Consider the following 17,837-nt stretch of genomic DNA (forward strand, 5'->3'; position numbering starts at 1 on the left):
CCCTTTTCCTATCCATCCACCCATCCATCCATGCATCTATACATTCATCCACCGTTTTATCCCGACGAGGGTCAATCCCTCCTTAAAAATACCAATGTAACAACGTTAAAGGAGCACACGCACGACTGACTGTAAATATTGCAAACAAGTGAATTTCAACAATTGCAATGTTGCGCCAAAATGTCCGCCACACAGTAACAATAACAATAAAAAATTAACACTAAATAAATTAAAACTAAAAAACTTTCAAGCTTCCCAGTTTTGCTTCGGTGTTGGTATTCTGCAGAACAGGAGAGGGAGACATTGTGCAGTGAAAAAAAGGCAAGACAAGTCACTCATGTAATAAGAAACGAAGAAGACGAGTGAGGCATTCGTCCTAGTTTTGTTTGCTTTAACCGGCGGAACTTTAAAATGGGTTAAAAAGCATAGTTCCAAAAAAGGTAACAATGGCGTCAAGAGTATTGAAGCGAGCCGGCATTTCTTCTGAGTTATGCGAACAACTCAAACGACATAAAATAGAAAGCTGTAAGGTAAGATTCTGTCGATATAAATAAATACTGTCATTGTTGGACGTCTATTTGACCAATAGCATACTCTTTCTTTTTAGTGGCAGTTTAGTAGTTAGTAGTAGTAGTAGTGTTGTCATTACACACAAGCATGTCTCATTCAGCATGTCATTCCTTCACAGGATTTGTTGTCGCACACTGCATTTGAAGTGATGTATGCCGCAGGATTGAATTACCAGAAAACTCTGGAGATGTTGGAGTCTGTGAGCAAGGTTATTGCTCCCTCACTCACCACGGTTTGTGCAAACGCTTCCCCACAAGCCTCACTATCTGGTTTGCGTTAGTCACCAACAAGGAAGTGTTTTGAGATTCACACTCTTGGGAATTATCATTGACAACATGCTTTCTCCAAGTAGGAGGGGATTTCTTTACGGGAAAGAAACTCTACTTGATGATCTTGGATCAGCCCTTCAGTAGTTTGAAAAAACTATGCCAAGCATTGAAAATTTGTGTGGAATTGCATTTACAGTGGCAATCGTGTAATCTGTTAATCAGTTCTAAACACGCAATTCATCATCCGTCATTAAATCAGTTCTGGTAAAAATGAAAGCAAGGCAACGTGGAGCAAAACTAATTAAATATCACTGTAATACTTTTGAACTTCTGCTATTTTTGACAGGCCTTAGAGTTGTGGAAGCGTCACTCAGATTCTTGCTTCTCGACAACAATAGCTGCTCTAGACAAAGTGCTGCGAGGAGGTCTTCGCTGTGGAACCATAACGGAGGTACACCAAAGAAATGAACTATATTCAATAATTTCTTCTGGATTACTTACTAGCACACGCATTGGCATAAATGCAGCAGTCCGTTGCATTGATGTTGATGATGATATTTCTCGTCCAAGATTTTCTCTTGTCATGATTCATGAAATTGGTGGAAAAGTAATTGTCTAGCTTTGATTTGTGTGTAAGAATAGAGGTGTGCACGCAGGTTGTCAGTCTTGTGTAGCACCTAAGCGTCTGCTCTTTAAAGCGTCGATACACTCTTAATTATACTTTTGATGAAACCCAACAAAATGCATCATGTTTATGTTGTACCTGTCTGAAGTGAGAAAAGAGACCGAATGGAAAAAAAGAGCAAGGGAAGCCACCTTTTAAAAGAGTCTTGCTGACAACTGAAAGGCTCCACATAATGCAGGCAAGTACATTTAAGACAACCAAAATTCTCTTAGCGTTTCAAGAAAATATATTTCGGCTGTGCAGCACAATCTGAAAAGATTCAAACAACTTTGGCAAATTGTTATCGTTCAGAACACATTAGTCAATGAGTTTCCTCTCTCCCAGAATATGAGCAGAGATAGCAAGAAATATGATTTCAGTCTAAAATAGGGCTGCCCAACCTTTATTGGCCCGAGATCTACTTTTCAAGCAACCAACATCCTAAGATCGACCAATTTAGTGTCAACATCCACACGACGCACCTTTTCCAAGATGCCCTGACTACACTCACAACACTTTTTAGCAAGAAACCTGTTGTCGATGCACATATTTTACACTTTTTCAAATTATGTGGCCCATGGACATTGAGTTTGACACCTGTGCGTGAGAAAGTTAAAAAAAAATGTCAGGAACAGTCTACTAGACATCAGAACTTTATTTGGGGTTCATGAAATGCATTTGAAATCGCGGCAGTTGTGTGCTGACTTTGATTTCACCTGAGGTCGAATATGATCGTTTAATTCTGAACACAGCTTGTTTTATTTACTGTAGATGTTGATCATGATACTCTTTTCAGGTGACAGGACCATCTGGATGTGGGAAAACTCAGTTTTGTTTGATGCTGAGTGTTGTGACCACTCTACCGAAGGAGCTGGGCGGCTTGGATCGCAGCGTGATCTACATTGACACCGAATCAGCGTTCTCTGCTGAGAGGTTAGCATATGGAGTCTCCCAATCTCACAGCAAACAAGCACAACTTGTACAAGTTTGTTTATTTCTCTTGAGGTTTGCATATTGGGTAGAACAGATATGAGATCGTCAAAGTATTACTGTGTTGTGGTACTAGGTTGGTGGAGATTGCACAGAACAGGTTCCCCGACTACTTCAACTCGAAGGAGAAAGTTCTGCAGATGGCAGGTAGGGTCCATATCTTCAGGGAGATGACCTGCCAAGATGTCCTCTGCAGGTATATCATACCAGAAGGATTTTGATTTTGATCGGCAAAACCATCATGAATCCTGTAATTTAGTAATCCTGTAATTCGAGAATCATGACTACTGTATCGGCCCGAATATAAGACGGTGTTTTTTGCATTGAAATAAGACTGAAAAAGTGGGGGGTCGTCTTATATTTGGGGTCTGGACATTATACCCATTCACGACGCTAGATGGCGCCAGATATCAATGAAGCGAATGCTGAACTTGACTCCCCAGGCCAAAGTGAACCCCTGCCACGAAGAATAAAAATAAAAATAGCGGTAGCACAAAGAAGAAAAATAAAAAATAGCGGTAAGAAGGGAAAGAGAAGAAAATAATAGAAGCGATAACAGAAAATGGAGAAACGTAGTGACAATCTGGAGAATAGTGCGTCGAAGATCGGCCAGGTTAACCGGCAGCTGAGGAGAAGTTATGATGTAATTTACATTTCAAAAATCAGAAGCCATTCATTTAAGAATGTGATTGCACTTTAGATTTGAATGAGGCAAAATAACATGCTTTTTCTCTCAAATATATTGTTATAATCATTTGTTTCAGATGTACTGTAATTATTTTCTGTATAAAAATTAATTTGGTGTTCAAAAAGTATTTTTTCAAACTTGAGTCTTGAAAAAGAGGGTGTCGTCTTATAATCAGGGCCGTCTTATATTCGGGCCAATACAGTATTTTCTAATTTTGCAGTTTACTCATTATAATCTACTAAGGGAAAATTCACTGTGCTGTATATTTTGTGTTGCACACTGTAGTTGCTAATTGAAAACTATTTATTTGAAAAGGAGCGGAAATCAAACCATGGCCATTTATGTCCAAAGCTCCTGCCACCCTGCTGAGAATAATATATAAATATACTGTTTTTGTCACCACAACTCTGAGTTGTACTTTCATTTTGCACCGCTTGCAGTTCCTCAATGCGTCTCTATTTTAATTGGCAGACTGGAGAGATTGGAGGAGATCATCATCTCAACCAGAGCGGGCCTGATTATCCTCGACTCAGTTGCTTCAGTGGTGAGAAAGGAATTTGACACAACTTTGCCCGGCAACCTGATGCACCGCAGCAACCTGCTCGGACAAGAAGCTACCATCCTCAGATATTTGGCCCATCAATTCAACATCCCTGTAAGTAGTCCACAGATTGCTCTGCAATGGTAGCAGGGTGTTTTTTTTTTTGTGACTTTCAAATAATGCACGTCATGAAATCAGATTTTCATCACACTCACTGCGTAAGAAACATAGGCAATTCTGCTTAGCTGCCAAGTTGTGTGGAAAAACTTGATGTGGGGAACAGCAGGATGCAAAATAAAGTCATTTTTCCGCAATATGTCCTCTTTAAATAAAACTAATTTTTTCAGTATTGATACCGTTTATTAGCATACGATAAGCTCAATGTTACCTGTACTATGTTGTTTGATGGTAGAGGACCCAAAGAGTAGGCAGGAGCAGGGTGGACTTAAGACATTGTATTAAAACACTGGAAAAACTAAATCCAAAACAAACTAAATCCTGAAAACGCCAGGAAACCAAAGTAATGAACAAAGCCCCAAAGTCACTCAATGACGGCCGCATGACATGCGGTGCCTGGAACAGGAACGAGGGACGACCGCATGACATGCACCACCTGGAATGGGAAAAAGTGGCAGCATGACATGCGGCGACTGGAATGTGAACGAGGGACGGCAGCATGACATGCAGCACCTGAAACGGGAACGAGGGACTGCCACATGACATGCGCCACCTGGAACAGGAATGAGGGACGGCCACATGACATGCGCCGCGTGGAACAGGAACGAGGGACGGCCGCACGACATGCGCCGCCTGGACGGGAAAGGGTACCGGCCATAGGATGTGCTGTGCCAGAACAGGGTAGCAATGTGTTCAGGCCCTTTGACCCTGCGGGGTCTAATTCTTGGTCGGATTGTTCTGTCATGTTGAGGGATGGTGGAGGACCCAAAAAGTAGGCAGGAGCAGGGTGCACTGAAGAAAATGTTTGAAAACACTGGAAAAACTAAATCCAAAACAAAAGAAATCCTGAAAACACGAGGAAACCAAAGTAACAAACAAACAAAAACCCATGGCAGAGACCAAAACGTGACAGCAATACAAACAAAAATCCATGACAGTAACAGCACAATGATCCGACCCTGAGTGGTCGGCGAAGCACTCCTTTTCAAAGAAAGAACTAATGACATGATGACGAACAGGTGCGACGCTGTAGGAGGAGCCCTACAGTGCCACCTGTTGGTCACAAACAGAACAATCATGACAATAGACAGTAGATGGAGAGATATATTTTCGAAACTTTTGGGTGCTGAAATGGAGATCGAGGCCTCATGAACCCAAAAGGAGTCACCTTATAGGCTAAAAGAAAAGATTGAGACCACCAATGTTAACCCCCTCACTGCCCCGGCTGCACTTCAACCGCTTTTTCAGCGTGCGTGCTTTTGGAAAGACGAGGCCATCTCTCTGACTCAGAGTACCGGTAGTCTTATTAGTCATTACAAAGTGGAATAAACTTGCCGCATTTATGTTGACAGGATAATTATTTATGTAATGATAAGCATCACATTAAGTGTTCGTACCGTACGTGTAGTGGTTACCACTGTAGTGTCATATAATCACCACTAGATGTAAGTGGTGTTGTGCAGTAGTAGTGCTTCTAAATTCAATACCAACAACTGTACAGAGTGTTTTCCTTTCGTCTTTCTATATGCCAGAAAGTCGACATTTGAAAAAAATTAAAGAGCTGAATGAACATCCACCGAGACTGCTGATTCCATAAATGTTGCCAAGGGTTGTCGCTGCAACGGGGAAACAACTGCACATTTTCCCATTTTAAGTTATTCCTATGGGGATGTGTTTTGTTGAGGCCAGGGGTGCCCAAAACGTTTTGGACCGAAGATCGACTTTTCGATCAACCAACCTCCCGCGAGCGACCTGTTACCGCGCACGCCATGATGAGCAGCAACCTGACATGGAGGCATACGACGCACTTTTGCAGCCTGTTAACTATCGTAGCTCACACATACTGTTTTAAAGTGCTTCCCTCGGCCCTCTAGATTCCTATTCTTTGCCCGTGCTCTTGGTGAATTGTACGCGAAACAAACTCTGAATGAGAATAATGATAACGATAAAAGATATTGCACAACAGCTCTGATCACAAGCTGCAATTGCAGACTGCTGAGCGCTAACAACTTCCGGTGACGCAGGTCACGCGCCACAGAAGGTTAAAGATTTACCTGCCTTATTTTATTTTTGTAATACTTTTTGTGAAAATGAGACTGGTAGGATGATTAGGGTGCAGTGTACATTAACAAAACAAAAAAATATTACTAACATGCACAAAGACACATAAATGGTTGTTTGTTTTTTTCTGCTCTACACCCCTCGCGATCGACCAGTCCGCGATCTACCGGTCGATCGCAATCGACGTAATGGTTACCCCTGGTTTGGGCAGTTTGTAGTTATCATCGTAATTTAAGGTCTAACATTGGAAGTTACATTCTCAGCCAAATATAAACCAAAACCTTCCATATGCAAAAATTTGCAATTTGTATGTTTTCTCTCCCCAGGTGTTCTTAACCAACCAGATTACGACTCATACAGGGCATCAAGGTGAGTGCTCGCCAGAAACAGCACTCAAAAGATTTTTTCTTCCAGCTTATTAATTCTTTGACCAAACATCAGTTTTCTGTTGTTATTGTTTTGAACACATGTTGTTTTTTGTTGTTGTTGTTGTTGTTTTTTTTTTTTTGCAGCAAACCTAATTGGGAATTACGGTCAAACAGTTCCCACATTGGTCTTGCCAGACTATAACAAATTTTAACCACATGATATTGACCGACTTAGTTTTGCAACCCAACCCCCAAAGCCAAACACGTGGATAATACAAAACATTGTTTTCACACGTTGCACACAACCACTACTTTCCAGAAATGAAATTCGATTTGATTCATTCAAATGGTTTGATGGCTTTAAAAGGCTTTGCAGAGCATGACTTTTGTTCCCGAAGATCCAACGACTCGATCAGCTGAATTTCTTTTGGGGTGGATCAGCGCGCTTTTTAAAGAAGACATAATATGGATTATTTTTTAACAATTTCACAAGAACAGTTTCCAGGCGTCTTAAAAAGGTCAAATGTGAAGTGAACTTGGCCAACCATCTTTTGAGTAATACTAACAGGTAAAACTATTTGAAGCAAATTTTAACACACCCAGGTTCATAATTAGACCAATAGCAACGCGCTTAACAACGAAAATTCAATCTTCGGGAAGTGACGTCATTCAAAGATTGCTGAGTCGCAGCCATTGTACCGTATTGTTGAATGTCCTGTTAGCTGCTCTTTGCTATTGTTATCGAGTTATTCGGCAAAATGCCTCAGCGCTGTGTGGCGTTGCATTGTTCACATTCAGGCCAGCGTGTTTGAGTGGCCAAAAGAAAAAAAAAGGGGGAGGGGGGCGTAAATAGACCAGTTTCGGTCTTGCAAAGCAAATTAATTTCACGCCGGTGTCGACAAGAATTCTTTGTTTACAAGCACTTTGAAGACCGTTTTACTGATGAGAAAGGGTTTGCAAAAAAGTAGGTGTGATAATCGATAACTGGCCGTTGTTGACAAAATCATTCAAAATATATGAGTGCATGGATAGAATCCTCTCATTGTTTGCAACTATGCTAAAACTACTGCTATGCTAATGCTACTAATGCTGCCGCTATCTTGTGCGGCCGACAATGCAACAGACGTACCTTAGCAATGACAATGTAGGACACCAAGCCACTATGACTTGTGTTCTCAGTGCTCGCGGGAATACATGGACCAGGTAGGTAACCTCATCGTGCCCAATTTACAGCGCGGTACAGCATTCAATTTCAAACAATAATGCTAGGCTAATAACCGTAGCCGGGAAAGCTTAGCATTTTTCCAATGTAGTTGCGTCTCAACTCCAGTCGGGCACAACATTTTCCGCATCTTCAGCATCTGGTTCGTCCATGTTTGGTCCAACTATTCTGCCCCCAGTGATTGTATTACAGTGCAGTGCCCCTAGTGGCGGAAGTAGTTAGAACCACTCAAAAAGTCAGAGGGTTAGCCATTTTGATTCATAACAGTGGAGAGGTGTGATCACATCCACTTCGATCTGCTTTCTTTTGACACGTTCAGGCACAATCTTTTTTACTCTTCTGCCCTAACCATGCGTTTGACATGAGAGCATGGTGTGGACAGCGAGCTAAACAATCCTTCCATAAAAATACCAAACGGTGGATTCTCATCTTCGTGTCTTGTGCAGAACTGTGAAATATTCACTCCCACAAAGCTATTTTCGTCTCAGACACTGCTTATTGATACAAGAAATTATGGTTGAAACACTATGATGCTATCAGCAGATTTTCTGTCAACTCTGTAATTACAACATTTTTTCACACGGGGTTGTGAACAACGCGGCATGTTATTAGCATTCTGATCACATGAAAACACTCGTTCAGCAAGTCAAGCAAGCAGAGATTCAGCTTGCCTTGGAATCGGGTTTCTCATCCACTACCTCAATCGTGCCTATTGCTCTGGTTTGTTGATTGACCGATAGTGTATTTAAACATCGTCGAAGAGGCGCAGCACAGCTCCAAACATGGTAGACGAGACTTGCGTTGGCACAAAAATGAAGTGACGCCTGTTTTGACACAGAGCGCAAGGGTGCCAGTCTTCTAAAAATGAGAACTATTATCTGATACTGTATAATAATATTTTGAACAATGTGCAAGTCCATTTAATAAAATAAAGCTGCTGGAAGATGGCTTTGGCGTTATGGGTCCTCCTCTCAACCCGGCCTGGTTGGTCAATGCGAAAATTTCCACAGGTTTCTCGGCCAGTCATTGCAGAATCATGAAATGCAATGAAATCACAGTTTCACGTCATCCGGGATTAACAAAATTATACTTGCTGAATTCCAGAATGACCGAGGGATTTGGTTTTTTTTAAACTCTGAAACCTTTCTACTACTGTATCTTGAATGTCAGACGTTTTCGTACAGTAAAATGACTGCCTTGAAACAATTTATGAAAACCAATATTATGTCATCATGTCTGTGAGCTTCTAGTGTATTACCGTATTTTCCGGACTGTAACTCGCTCCGGAGTGTAAATCGCACCAGCCATAAAATGCATAATAAGGAAGAAAAAAAACATACATGCATAAGTCGCACTGGAGTATAAGTCGCATTTTTGGGGGAAATTTATTTGATGAAATCCAACACCAAGAACAGACATGTCATCTTGAACGGCAAATAAAAATAAAAGTAAAGAACAGGCTGAATACCGGTAAGTGTGCGGTATGCTAACGTTACATGACGCATAAACAATTAACTGTGAACGTGCCTGGTATGTTGATGTTACATATGAAAAGTAATTCAAATAACTTAAGCATAAATTCTAACAAGTTTACCAAACCACCAATGTCGCTCCAAATCACTAAATCCAATGAAATCTTCATCCTCTGTGTCACTTTTAAAGAATTCCACGAACTCCGGTGGTAGAAGATGCAGCGCTTCCTCTTCTACGTCGCTTACGTCAGAGTGATCGTCAGTTGTTTTTATCCGTTACCGCAAAATGTGGATCGTATCAACACAGGCCACAGCACCCTCTTGTGGTTTAATGTGAAAATAACGTGAAATTATATATTGTGTTAATCATTTCACACATAAATTGCTCCAGAATTAAGTCGCACCCCAAACTATGAAAAAAAACCTGCGACTTATCGCGTATGACCCCAACCAAATTCAAACTGGACAAATTCGTTCTAACGGGTAATGTGCTTTCATTTGTCTTTTACAGGTTCGAGTTCAGCTGCTGTGGGCGATTCGGGGATCGTGACAGCAGCTTTGGGAAACACCTGGAGTCACAGTGTCAACACACGTTTGATCGTCCAATATGTTGATGGACTTAAGAGACAGGTGGGGGGGGGGGATGCATTCCAGACTTGTCTACTATACCTTTGATAATACATTTTTCGTTGGATGAGATGGTCGGTCCTTGGTTATTGTCCTTTACCACTGGGAGTTGTTTGTGCTAACGGCAGAGACAGAGACACTTTTTTTTCCCCCCATGACGTACATAAAACTGATGAACAAGTTAAAATAAAAATTGATACAGTCTGAGCGCTGCACCACTGGCACTGAATGAAAGCAAAAACAAAAAAAGACATATTGGAAAGCAGTTCTCAATGCTAAGATGTAGGGCAGCAGGCCCCAAGGTTTTTTGTGCCGTGGACCATTTTCACGTTAGCTTTTTTTGGGGGCGCGGCAGGGTGAGCGACTGGTTAGGACGTCTGCCACACAGTGCAGAGGTTCAGGTTTCGATTTCGGCTCCGGTCTTTCTGTGTGGAGTTTGCATTTTCTCCCCTGTGTGGGTTTTCTCCGGGTACTCCGGTTTCCTCCCACATTCCCAAAACATGCATGGCAGGTTGATCGGGCACTCCAAATTGTCCCTCTGTGTGATTGTGAGCGCGAATGTTAGTTTGTGCATGTCTGCCCTGCGATTGGCTGGCAACCAATTCAGGGTGTCCCCCGCCTACTGCCCGAAGACAGCCGGGATAGGCTCCCGAACGTCCGCGACCCTTGTGAGGATAAGCGGATTCGAAAATGGATGGATGGACTTTTTTTTGAGGGACTGGCATTGAAAAAAATAAATGATAAAATATACAATTCATTATTAAACTGAATGCAGCTTATGGGAGGGAGTCCTGCGCTGGTTTCCCTCCAACAAGCCGGTTTGGCCTTGGGCAATTTCTTTCTTTTTTTTTTTCTTTTTCCCCCTTCAAAATTATTTTGTGGACGTACTGGTAAATTCTCAGACTCACTCTGTTGGGTATATTTGATGTGGTCGTACTGGCTTAGTTCTCATCTCCTGGCAAGTTCTGACATTCCGGGTTTACTCAGTCGGTTCTCAAAAAAAAAGAGCGAAAATGTTGATATGAGAATCAGAACCTCCAAATTGCAGTCGATGGTCCTAAGTCCCAAAATGGGAAATGACACCATGTCCTCTGAAATGGGAGTGTTCTCCATCTACGGTTTTCAAACTATCCTGGTTGATCATGAATATGGGATGGATGGCGAATCATAGACAAAATCTTTCATCAAGTGTGGCTTTCATTTTCTAACCAGCGGATGATGAAACCAAACAATAATTTTGTTCCACGATAAGGACGTTCAAATTCTGTCAAATTTCAAAATCAAGTTAAATCCTAAGGTGGAGATTGTCTGCATCAGACGTGGGTGATAGTAATTGCATATTAATGTGATGGCAGTGGACTGAAACCTAATGTGGTCTGACACTGCAATATTCACAAACGTCGTAGTTCCCGGGGTTCGCCAAAATATCTAATCACTGACCGCAGGTACTCTAATCTGCTGTGAAATAGCACCGGTACTCAAAGTTTATTAGAACTCCAGAGAAGAAATGAACATCATCTGGAACTTGTTAGCTTCAAATTTCAGTCTGTTTTTCATGTGGCGCCGCACTTCAGGATTCGGTTAGCACAAGATGAGCTGCATATGGATGTTATTCATCGCCAAGTGTTCCAGATCCAGCATCCACTGGCGACTGAAACAAGATGTTCACAATCTTTCATTCATTGGACAAAAATCCACTCTAACTATAGAAGAGCACACAAAGACCATTGATTGTTGGAAAGATAACTGAATCTAAAATGTCTTGAATAATTGTGAAGGGGTCAGGAACAGGTTGTGTGTCTCCAACTGAGACATGATGTGGAGGGTGGAGGTAGGGGAGGTGGGGCAGATTTACATAATAGATTATTTAAACACTTCTCTATTGTATATAAATTCTTGGCTACACACATGGAAAAGTTTTCAAAGACTTTGTAATTTTCTCCAGTCGCATGTTGTCGAGTCGCATACTTACATTCTTCCACGGGTACGAGTGAGGAGGAAGTGCGGCTGACCTCAATTTGACAGTTTGTTTAATTTTGTTCATGTCCTGAACCAAGCAGTGACCACTCTTGCGATCATCCACCAAAAATATAAATGTATATACTATGTACTGTATATAGACACGCAGACAAAATATTTTGATCGACAATATGTGATATATGCATGTATAAGTGTGTATTTTTAATATACATATGTATACCGTATTTTCCGCACTAGAAGGTTCTTCGGGGAAGAAGGCGCACCTTCAATGAATGGCCTATTTTAAATCTGTCTTCATATATAAATTGCACGGCATTATAAGGCGCATAGATTAGAAGCTACAATAGTGACTGCAGTTGCGTTATGCATCCACTAGATGGGGCTATGCTCAGGGAATGCAATACAATATAGCTTTATTTATATAGCGCTTTCACAACCTCTGCAGCAAAGCACTTTAAAAAAGATTTAAAATACCACGTCCAAGAAATCAGAAAATGGATCCATATATAAGGCGCATCGGATTAAAAGGTGCACTGTCAGCTTTTGAAAAAATTGAATGCTTTTAGGCGCGCCTTATAGTGCGGAAAATACGGTATACTGTATACATTTATGTACATACGTCCAGTATGTTTGTCATATACGCACAGTATTTTCAGATGATTTTCATTTTACAATATATCCGTAAATTCTTTATTCCTTTACATCATCTATTAATCATCTTTTTTTGCTCTTTAGCTGACAATACTTGATTTCGATATATCTCCACAGCTATTGGTCGCCAAGTCACCCGTGGCTCCCTTTGCTGTGCTGAACTACACAATCAAGAAGGAAGGAATCTGTATGGATGGTGAGTAACTGTTTGGTTTATTTGAAGAAAAGCAAGCAATTTCACAAATAGAGAAATAAAAATGGAATGCAACTTTAATTGTTAGATATAATCACTGTGTCACGGTGATAGTCGGTTCCCTCCAAAGTGCACAAAATAAACAATACTGTCTGACAAATCCAAACGCATCGCATACTGTGTCCATTCATTTATTTATTTTTGTTGTTGAATTATAATCTCATTTTGAACACTTAATCTTTCCAACAACCCACAGCGGTCGTTTTGAAGACTTTTGAAACGTTTTTTATAAAGTTAGTGGGAGTTAGTGGCCTTTAATATAATGTTTCACTTGTCTATGCCAACACTTGTTGTATTTATTTAAAAAAAACAAAAAAACATGTCAACTGAAACTTTAAAAGTATTGTTTTACTTGAGTTCGTCTTTTTAGTTTGTTCGCTCAACGGACCGAAATATACTTAGCCTATGCACTAGTTATCGATGATGTAGCTGTATAATCCGGTTAAAAAAATTCCAATGTGGCGATGACGGTCAGTCAAACAGAAGTAGGATAAATCAGCTACGGAGAACAGCTAAGGAGCAAGAAATAGTTAAGTGCGGATAAGAATAAATTCCCGTCTATTCCGGATTATAAATCGCTCCGGCGTATAGGTCGCACCAGCCATAAAATCCATGATGAAGAAGAAAAAAAACCCCATAAGTTGCACTGATGTATAAATCGCTTTTTGGGGGGAAATTTATTTGATAAAATCCAACACCAAGAACCGGCATTTTATCTTGAAAGGCAATTAAAAATACTCATAAAACACACAACCGCAGGCTAAAATAAGTGTACGACATGCTAACGTTACATGACACATAAGCAACGAACTGAGAACGTGCATGTTCACGTAACATATTAAGAGTTATTCAGATAACGACAGCAAAAAGAACATGCGAACAAGTTTACCAAACCATCAGTGTCACTCCAAATCACTAAATCGAATGAAATAACTCCGCCAACTTACGTCAGACTCATCGTTGACTGATCAATACAGGCCTTAGAGCGCCCTCTTGCGGTTTAATGTGAAAATAACATGAACTGATATAATCATTTCACACAAGTCGCTCCACCGGCCAAACTATGGAAAAAAACGGTGACTTATAGTCCGGAAAATACGGTAAAAGTGACGCATAACCACTACACTGGAATGCAATCGGAGGACATTGTTCAACACTCTGGCTTCAATCCACAATCCGTATTGCAGACAAAGCCCTCTCTGTTCAAGGTTTGCCACCCTCTTTGTATTTCCCCATCACTGAATCGTTCTCCTTCTTTTTTTTTTTGCACTTCATATTCTCGACCCATCACCCTCAATTTATCTTTTTTAAAAAAATTTTTTTGGATTAACCATTATTTAATTAGGAAGTCTTATCCGTTTCGGCAGAGAGACAGTGGACTCTCAGTTTGGAGTTGTAGGGATTGAGACATGGGTGTTCAGATGAGTGTCGAGATTATTTGGTCATGTTTTTCGTCCTCCAAAGATGGATGTTTTCCACATAGTCCATATGTGCATTTTGTTATGATCCATCTGCAAGGTGGTGCCATCACCATGTTGGTAATTCTATGACTGTAATTTGGTAATTGGAGCAGCCAAATCAAATCAACCTTCTGGGTTCGGTTGGTGCGTGAGGATTAAGCTAACGGCACATAAAGAAAAAACCTAGCGGGGTCTGATGAGGTCAAAACTCAATGCTTCGGAGGGTGTGACAGCACTTGAGCGGAGATAAGGCTTTTTCCCGAAACATGGATGATTTGGAAAGAAGAGTGAAGCAACCTCTGTTTGAATGTTAAGATTGCTGTGAAAGGTCATCCAAGCATCTTGTGGTCAGAAGGGAGAGCAGGGGTTTGTGGTCTGTTATCAGTGTGAACTGTAGTCCCATGAGATGAAAGCCTGTCATACGCCTGCGTGACAACAAGCGCCTCTCAGTGTCTGTTAGTCATCTTGAGATGTAGGTCACAGGCCGCGACCTGCCGTCTGACAGTTTTTATGTGAGTACGGCTCCAATGCCGATACCATCTGGTGACGCGTCTGCAAAAACTCTTGCTGTGTTTGGAATACTGAACGAGCACCTCAGGAGCACTTAGTATCTCCTTTTGTTTCTGGAACGGCGTTTTTTTTGTGGATCGGCTCAAAGCCATTCATTTCTTTCCTTTCCGCACTAAAAGGTGCACCTAAAAGCCTTCCATTTTCTTAAAAGCTCACAGCGCGCCTTAAGATCCGATGCGCCTTGTGTATGGTCATTACGGTAGTTTGTCAACCAGGGTGTAGTATAGTGTAGTGTAGTGTTCTGTTGGCATTTCCTTGAGCGTAGTGGATGCATTGTAGATTGAGTCTTATAATGCACAATGTATGAAAAAATTTACAAAATAGGCCATTCATTGAAGGTGCGCCTCATAATCCAGTGCGCCTTTTAGTGTGGAAAATACGGTAATGAGGGAAAAAATGATTCTGAAAGGAAATTGAAATGATTTGTCAGTTTTTTTTTAAATGATCTTTGTTGTTTTTCTCCTTACACCGGCATATGGAACAAAACAAAAACACTCCAGCTTGACGTTTGAAAGTCTCTATTGTTTAACAGTATTTCGGCTTTATTTACTTTATCTTGATTTCCTCCAGGGGCAACACAGGACACAAAAAGGGCATTTTTAGAACGGTCACAGTTACCAAAAATAATCCATCGACAACTATCGTGATTAATTTGTTAATTTCTTCTTTGTTCCCACATCTCGACTGCAGTCAACTCCTACACAGTGACGGTTCAGCAGTTGCCAATTCACTCTTAGGCTGATTAAAAATAATAATAATAAATCAGCAGATATCCACGCCTACTCTCGATTTTCAATAACAAGGCAAAAAAAAAAGTCCGAAAACTATTTTCGATGGCAGGTCCCTTTTTTGGGGAGGCTGGAGTACCTGCCCCCCAAAAATGTCTGTGCATCTGCATGTGTGAAAATTGGCAATGCAGCCTAAACGTGGACTCGTCTAAAGCCTGCTTCCTGTGTGTCCTCGGCAGTGTTTCTGATGGCTGATATTGGTTCTCTCTGCGTTTTAGGGAACGACGACGAGGAGAGATTTTATGAGGGCACTGATCCGAGTCTCCAGGCTATCGGGGTGAGAACTGCGATCAGCCTCGATACAACCTAAATGGATGCGCCAAAAGTGCAGTGAAAGTCATCACTATTTTCATCATTGTCATCATCACAGTTACTATTGTGAAATTATGTACACATGGAAAAAAGCCCCCAAAAAAATACACATTGGGTGCCAATTTCTTTTATCATCCCAGTTAAAAAAAAAAATTGTATTGCTGTTTTATTTTGGGACCTATTTTTTTGTTTAAAATTTTGGGGCCACGTCCCAAAATGTTTGATCGTCGAGTCATTTGATTTCCCTTCTGACCAAATGAACTCTAAAACTTGTTTATGTGTAAAGTACACTGAGAGAAGGTGATACTGTATATAATAATAACTGAATCTTGTACTAACAGTGGCGTCACAGTGACGCCAGAGTTTAAGATACCAGTTGTAGCTTGCTGCAAGCATTATACAGCTTACGGACTTGGAACATTTGTATTTATTTTTTTAATAAAACCTCAAAAAGTGCTGCATGTCTATGTATCCACATTTTTATGTGGCGTTCCCACGAAGCGCGTGTCGAGGTGTGCTTCATTTGGGCAAAACCCGGAAATGATGACGCGTGATGCCTCGCTGGCCGACTGGACCGCGTGACTGCTTCAGGAAACGGTTCAGCGGTTTGGCGGGCATTGCAAATACAGTACAGACGACGGTATAAAGCGTCCGCAAAAACGCAATGGCGATCGCTGGTCATCTCACATTTTGTGGTTTCCGGTGATGCTGAGAGCAAGGAGACTCGTGAAACCGGACCAATCTTACGTTAGCAAAATTAAACGGTGTAACATATAATGCAAATGAGTTGGCCAGCACTGTGAAGTTCGGTCAAGAATTTGAGACAAGATGGTAAAACATGTTTTGAATATGCCCTGTGAAAGAATATTTTCTAAAAACAAACCGTTCAAAGCCAAACACTCTGGTAAAGCTGTTACGTCTAAATAAAAATGACAAACAAATTATCCTCATAACACTTGTTGCATTTTGTTCATAGAGTCACACAAGCACATTCATATCGTTTTCTTAAACAAACAGCCATAGAATTTTCAACACTGTTGACCTTCTTGGACTTCTAGACCACTTGATGGCACCATTGAGAAAATGAAGCGCCAGGAAGCTTTGAACCATGTGCAAATCAATTGGTTGCAAAGCTTAATTGCTTCATGAAGCTTCATTTGGCCGTCACTCGTGCCAATGTTCAGGCCAATCTAGTGTCCCTTTAATTTTGAGCTCCATCTTGCAGGCATCTTAATTTTCCTGTTAACTCCTGACAGCGGAGCCATCGGCGAGCACCACAAGCTCCATTTACCTGCCACCTGAGTAGAAGAACCTGTGGCTAATGTTTCCATCCACGTCCTGCCAAATTGTTTCGAGTTGTAAACTTTGGTGCCAAAAACAAGTCAGGACAAGAATTTGGCCAAGCATTTGATGCCTGCCACTCAGAGTTCAGTTGCCACACGGTAAACATTGAAATTCCACATCCAGCTTTCGTCGTTTTTGTCTTTCCACCTCTTGTGTTGAATTTCCTCTCTGGTTCCACGACGATGACTCAGCACATTATGGCGAAGGTCAAGAGCCACTGCGAGTGTACACAGGTTTCATTTGATGCATTTCTCACCAATCTGGTTTGCACAATCGAAGTGCACGCTGAATAAAATGTTCTGCCCCTTTAATTGCAGCCTGCAACCACAGAAACAAGTTTCAAAATGTTGCACGTGTTTTTTTTTGTGCATCTGTGACTGATACACCTTATGAACTCAAATGGCATTACTGTACCTTGTGGTTTTGTTTATTGTTGTAGTGGAACCATCATTTGATTCTCCAAGAAAAAATTTTTTTTAACTAGAATATATTGAGGCCACTTGGCGGTAGGGCAGTCACAGCGTTCTGTTTGCTTCCGGATTTTGGCCGCATTTTCGTTTGTATTTGTGGATGTGAGTCTAAGCAACACCCCGCTTGTGAACAATAGAGGAACAATGCCTGCCAGCTTGGTCCCTGAATTTCTGGACTGATGATATTCTAAATTTAGCACCAAGTCAATGGATGCATCCAAGCCAGGGGTGGGGGGGGGCTACAGGTGGAGGAAAATGAGGACATCAGGCTGCCCTTCCTGCCGTCTGTTTTTCTAATGTGTGCTCTCTCAGCAACAAAATCGACAAAATAAGTTTACTGTGACAGACCGATAACGATTT

At 41.2% G+C, this 17,837-nt stretch overlaps 1 protein-coding gene across 1 annotated transcript; it reads left to right on the plus strand.

Annotated features, from left to right (window-relative positions):
- The first annotated feature begins 356 nt into the window (after nucleotides 1-356).
- Nucleotides 357-16,616, plus strand: rad51b (RAD51 paralog B). The gene is made up of 10 exons (XM_086099941.1): nucleotides 357-530; nucleotides 689-802; nucleotides 1,186-1,290; nucleotides 2,300-2,436; nucleotides 2,570-2,689; nucleotides 3,653-3,836; nucleotides 6,287-6,329; nucleotides 9,534-9,652; nucleotides 12,398-12,476; nucleotides 15,570-16,616. Exons 1-10 carry the CDS (start codon nucleotides 447-449, stop codon nucleotides 15,659-15,661), a joined length of 1,077 nt encoding a protein of 358 aa, XP_085956067.1. The 5' UTR covers nucleotides 357-446; the 3' UTR covers nucleotides 15,662-16,616.
- Nucleotides 16,617-17,837: the final 1,221 nt, after the last annotated feature.

This window comes from Hippocampus guttulatus, chromosome 20 (assembly GCF_054856545.1).
Source record: "Hippocampus guttulatus isolate MCC_2025c chromosome 20, RoL_Hgut_1.0, whole genome shotgun sequence".
Taxonomy (NCBI): domain Eukaryota; kingdom Metazoa; phylum Chordata; class Actinopteri; order Syngnathiformes; family Syngnathidae; genus Hippocampus; species Hippocampus guttulatus.

Excerpts from the sequence above, each read along its gene's own strand:
- rad51b (XM_086099941.1), top strand. The coding sequence starts at position 447 with ATGGCGTCAAGAGTATTGAAGCGAGCCGGCATTTCTTCTGAGTTATGC. Across the intron at positions 531-688 it reads ATAAAATAGAAAGCTGTAAG|GATTTGTTGTCGCACACTGC; the intron begins GTAAGATTCTGT and ends ATTCCTTCACAG. Across the intron at positions 9,653-12,397 it reads TTGATGGACTTAAGAGACAG|CTATTGGTCGCCAAGTCACC; the intron begins GTGGGGGGGGGG and ends ATATCTCCACAG.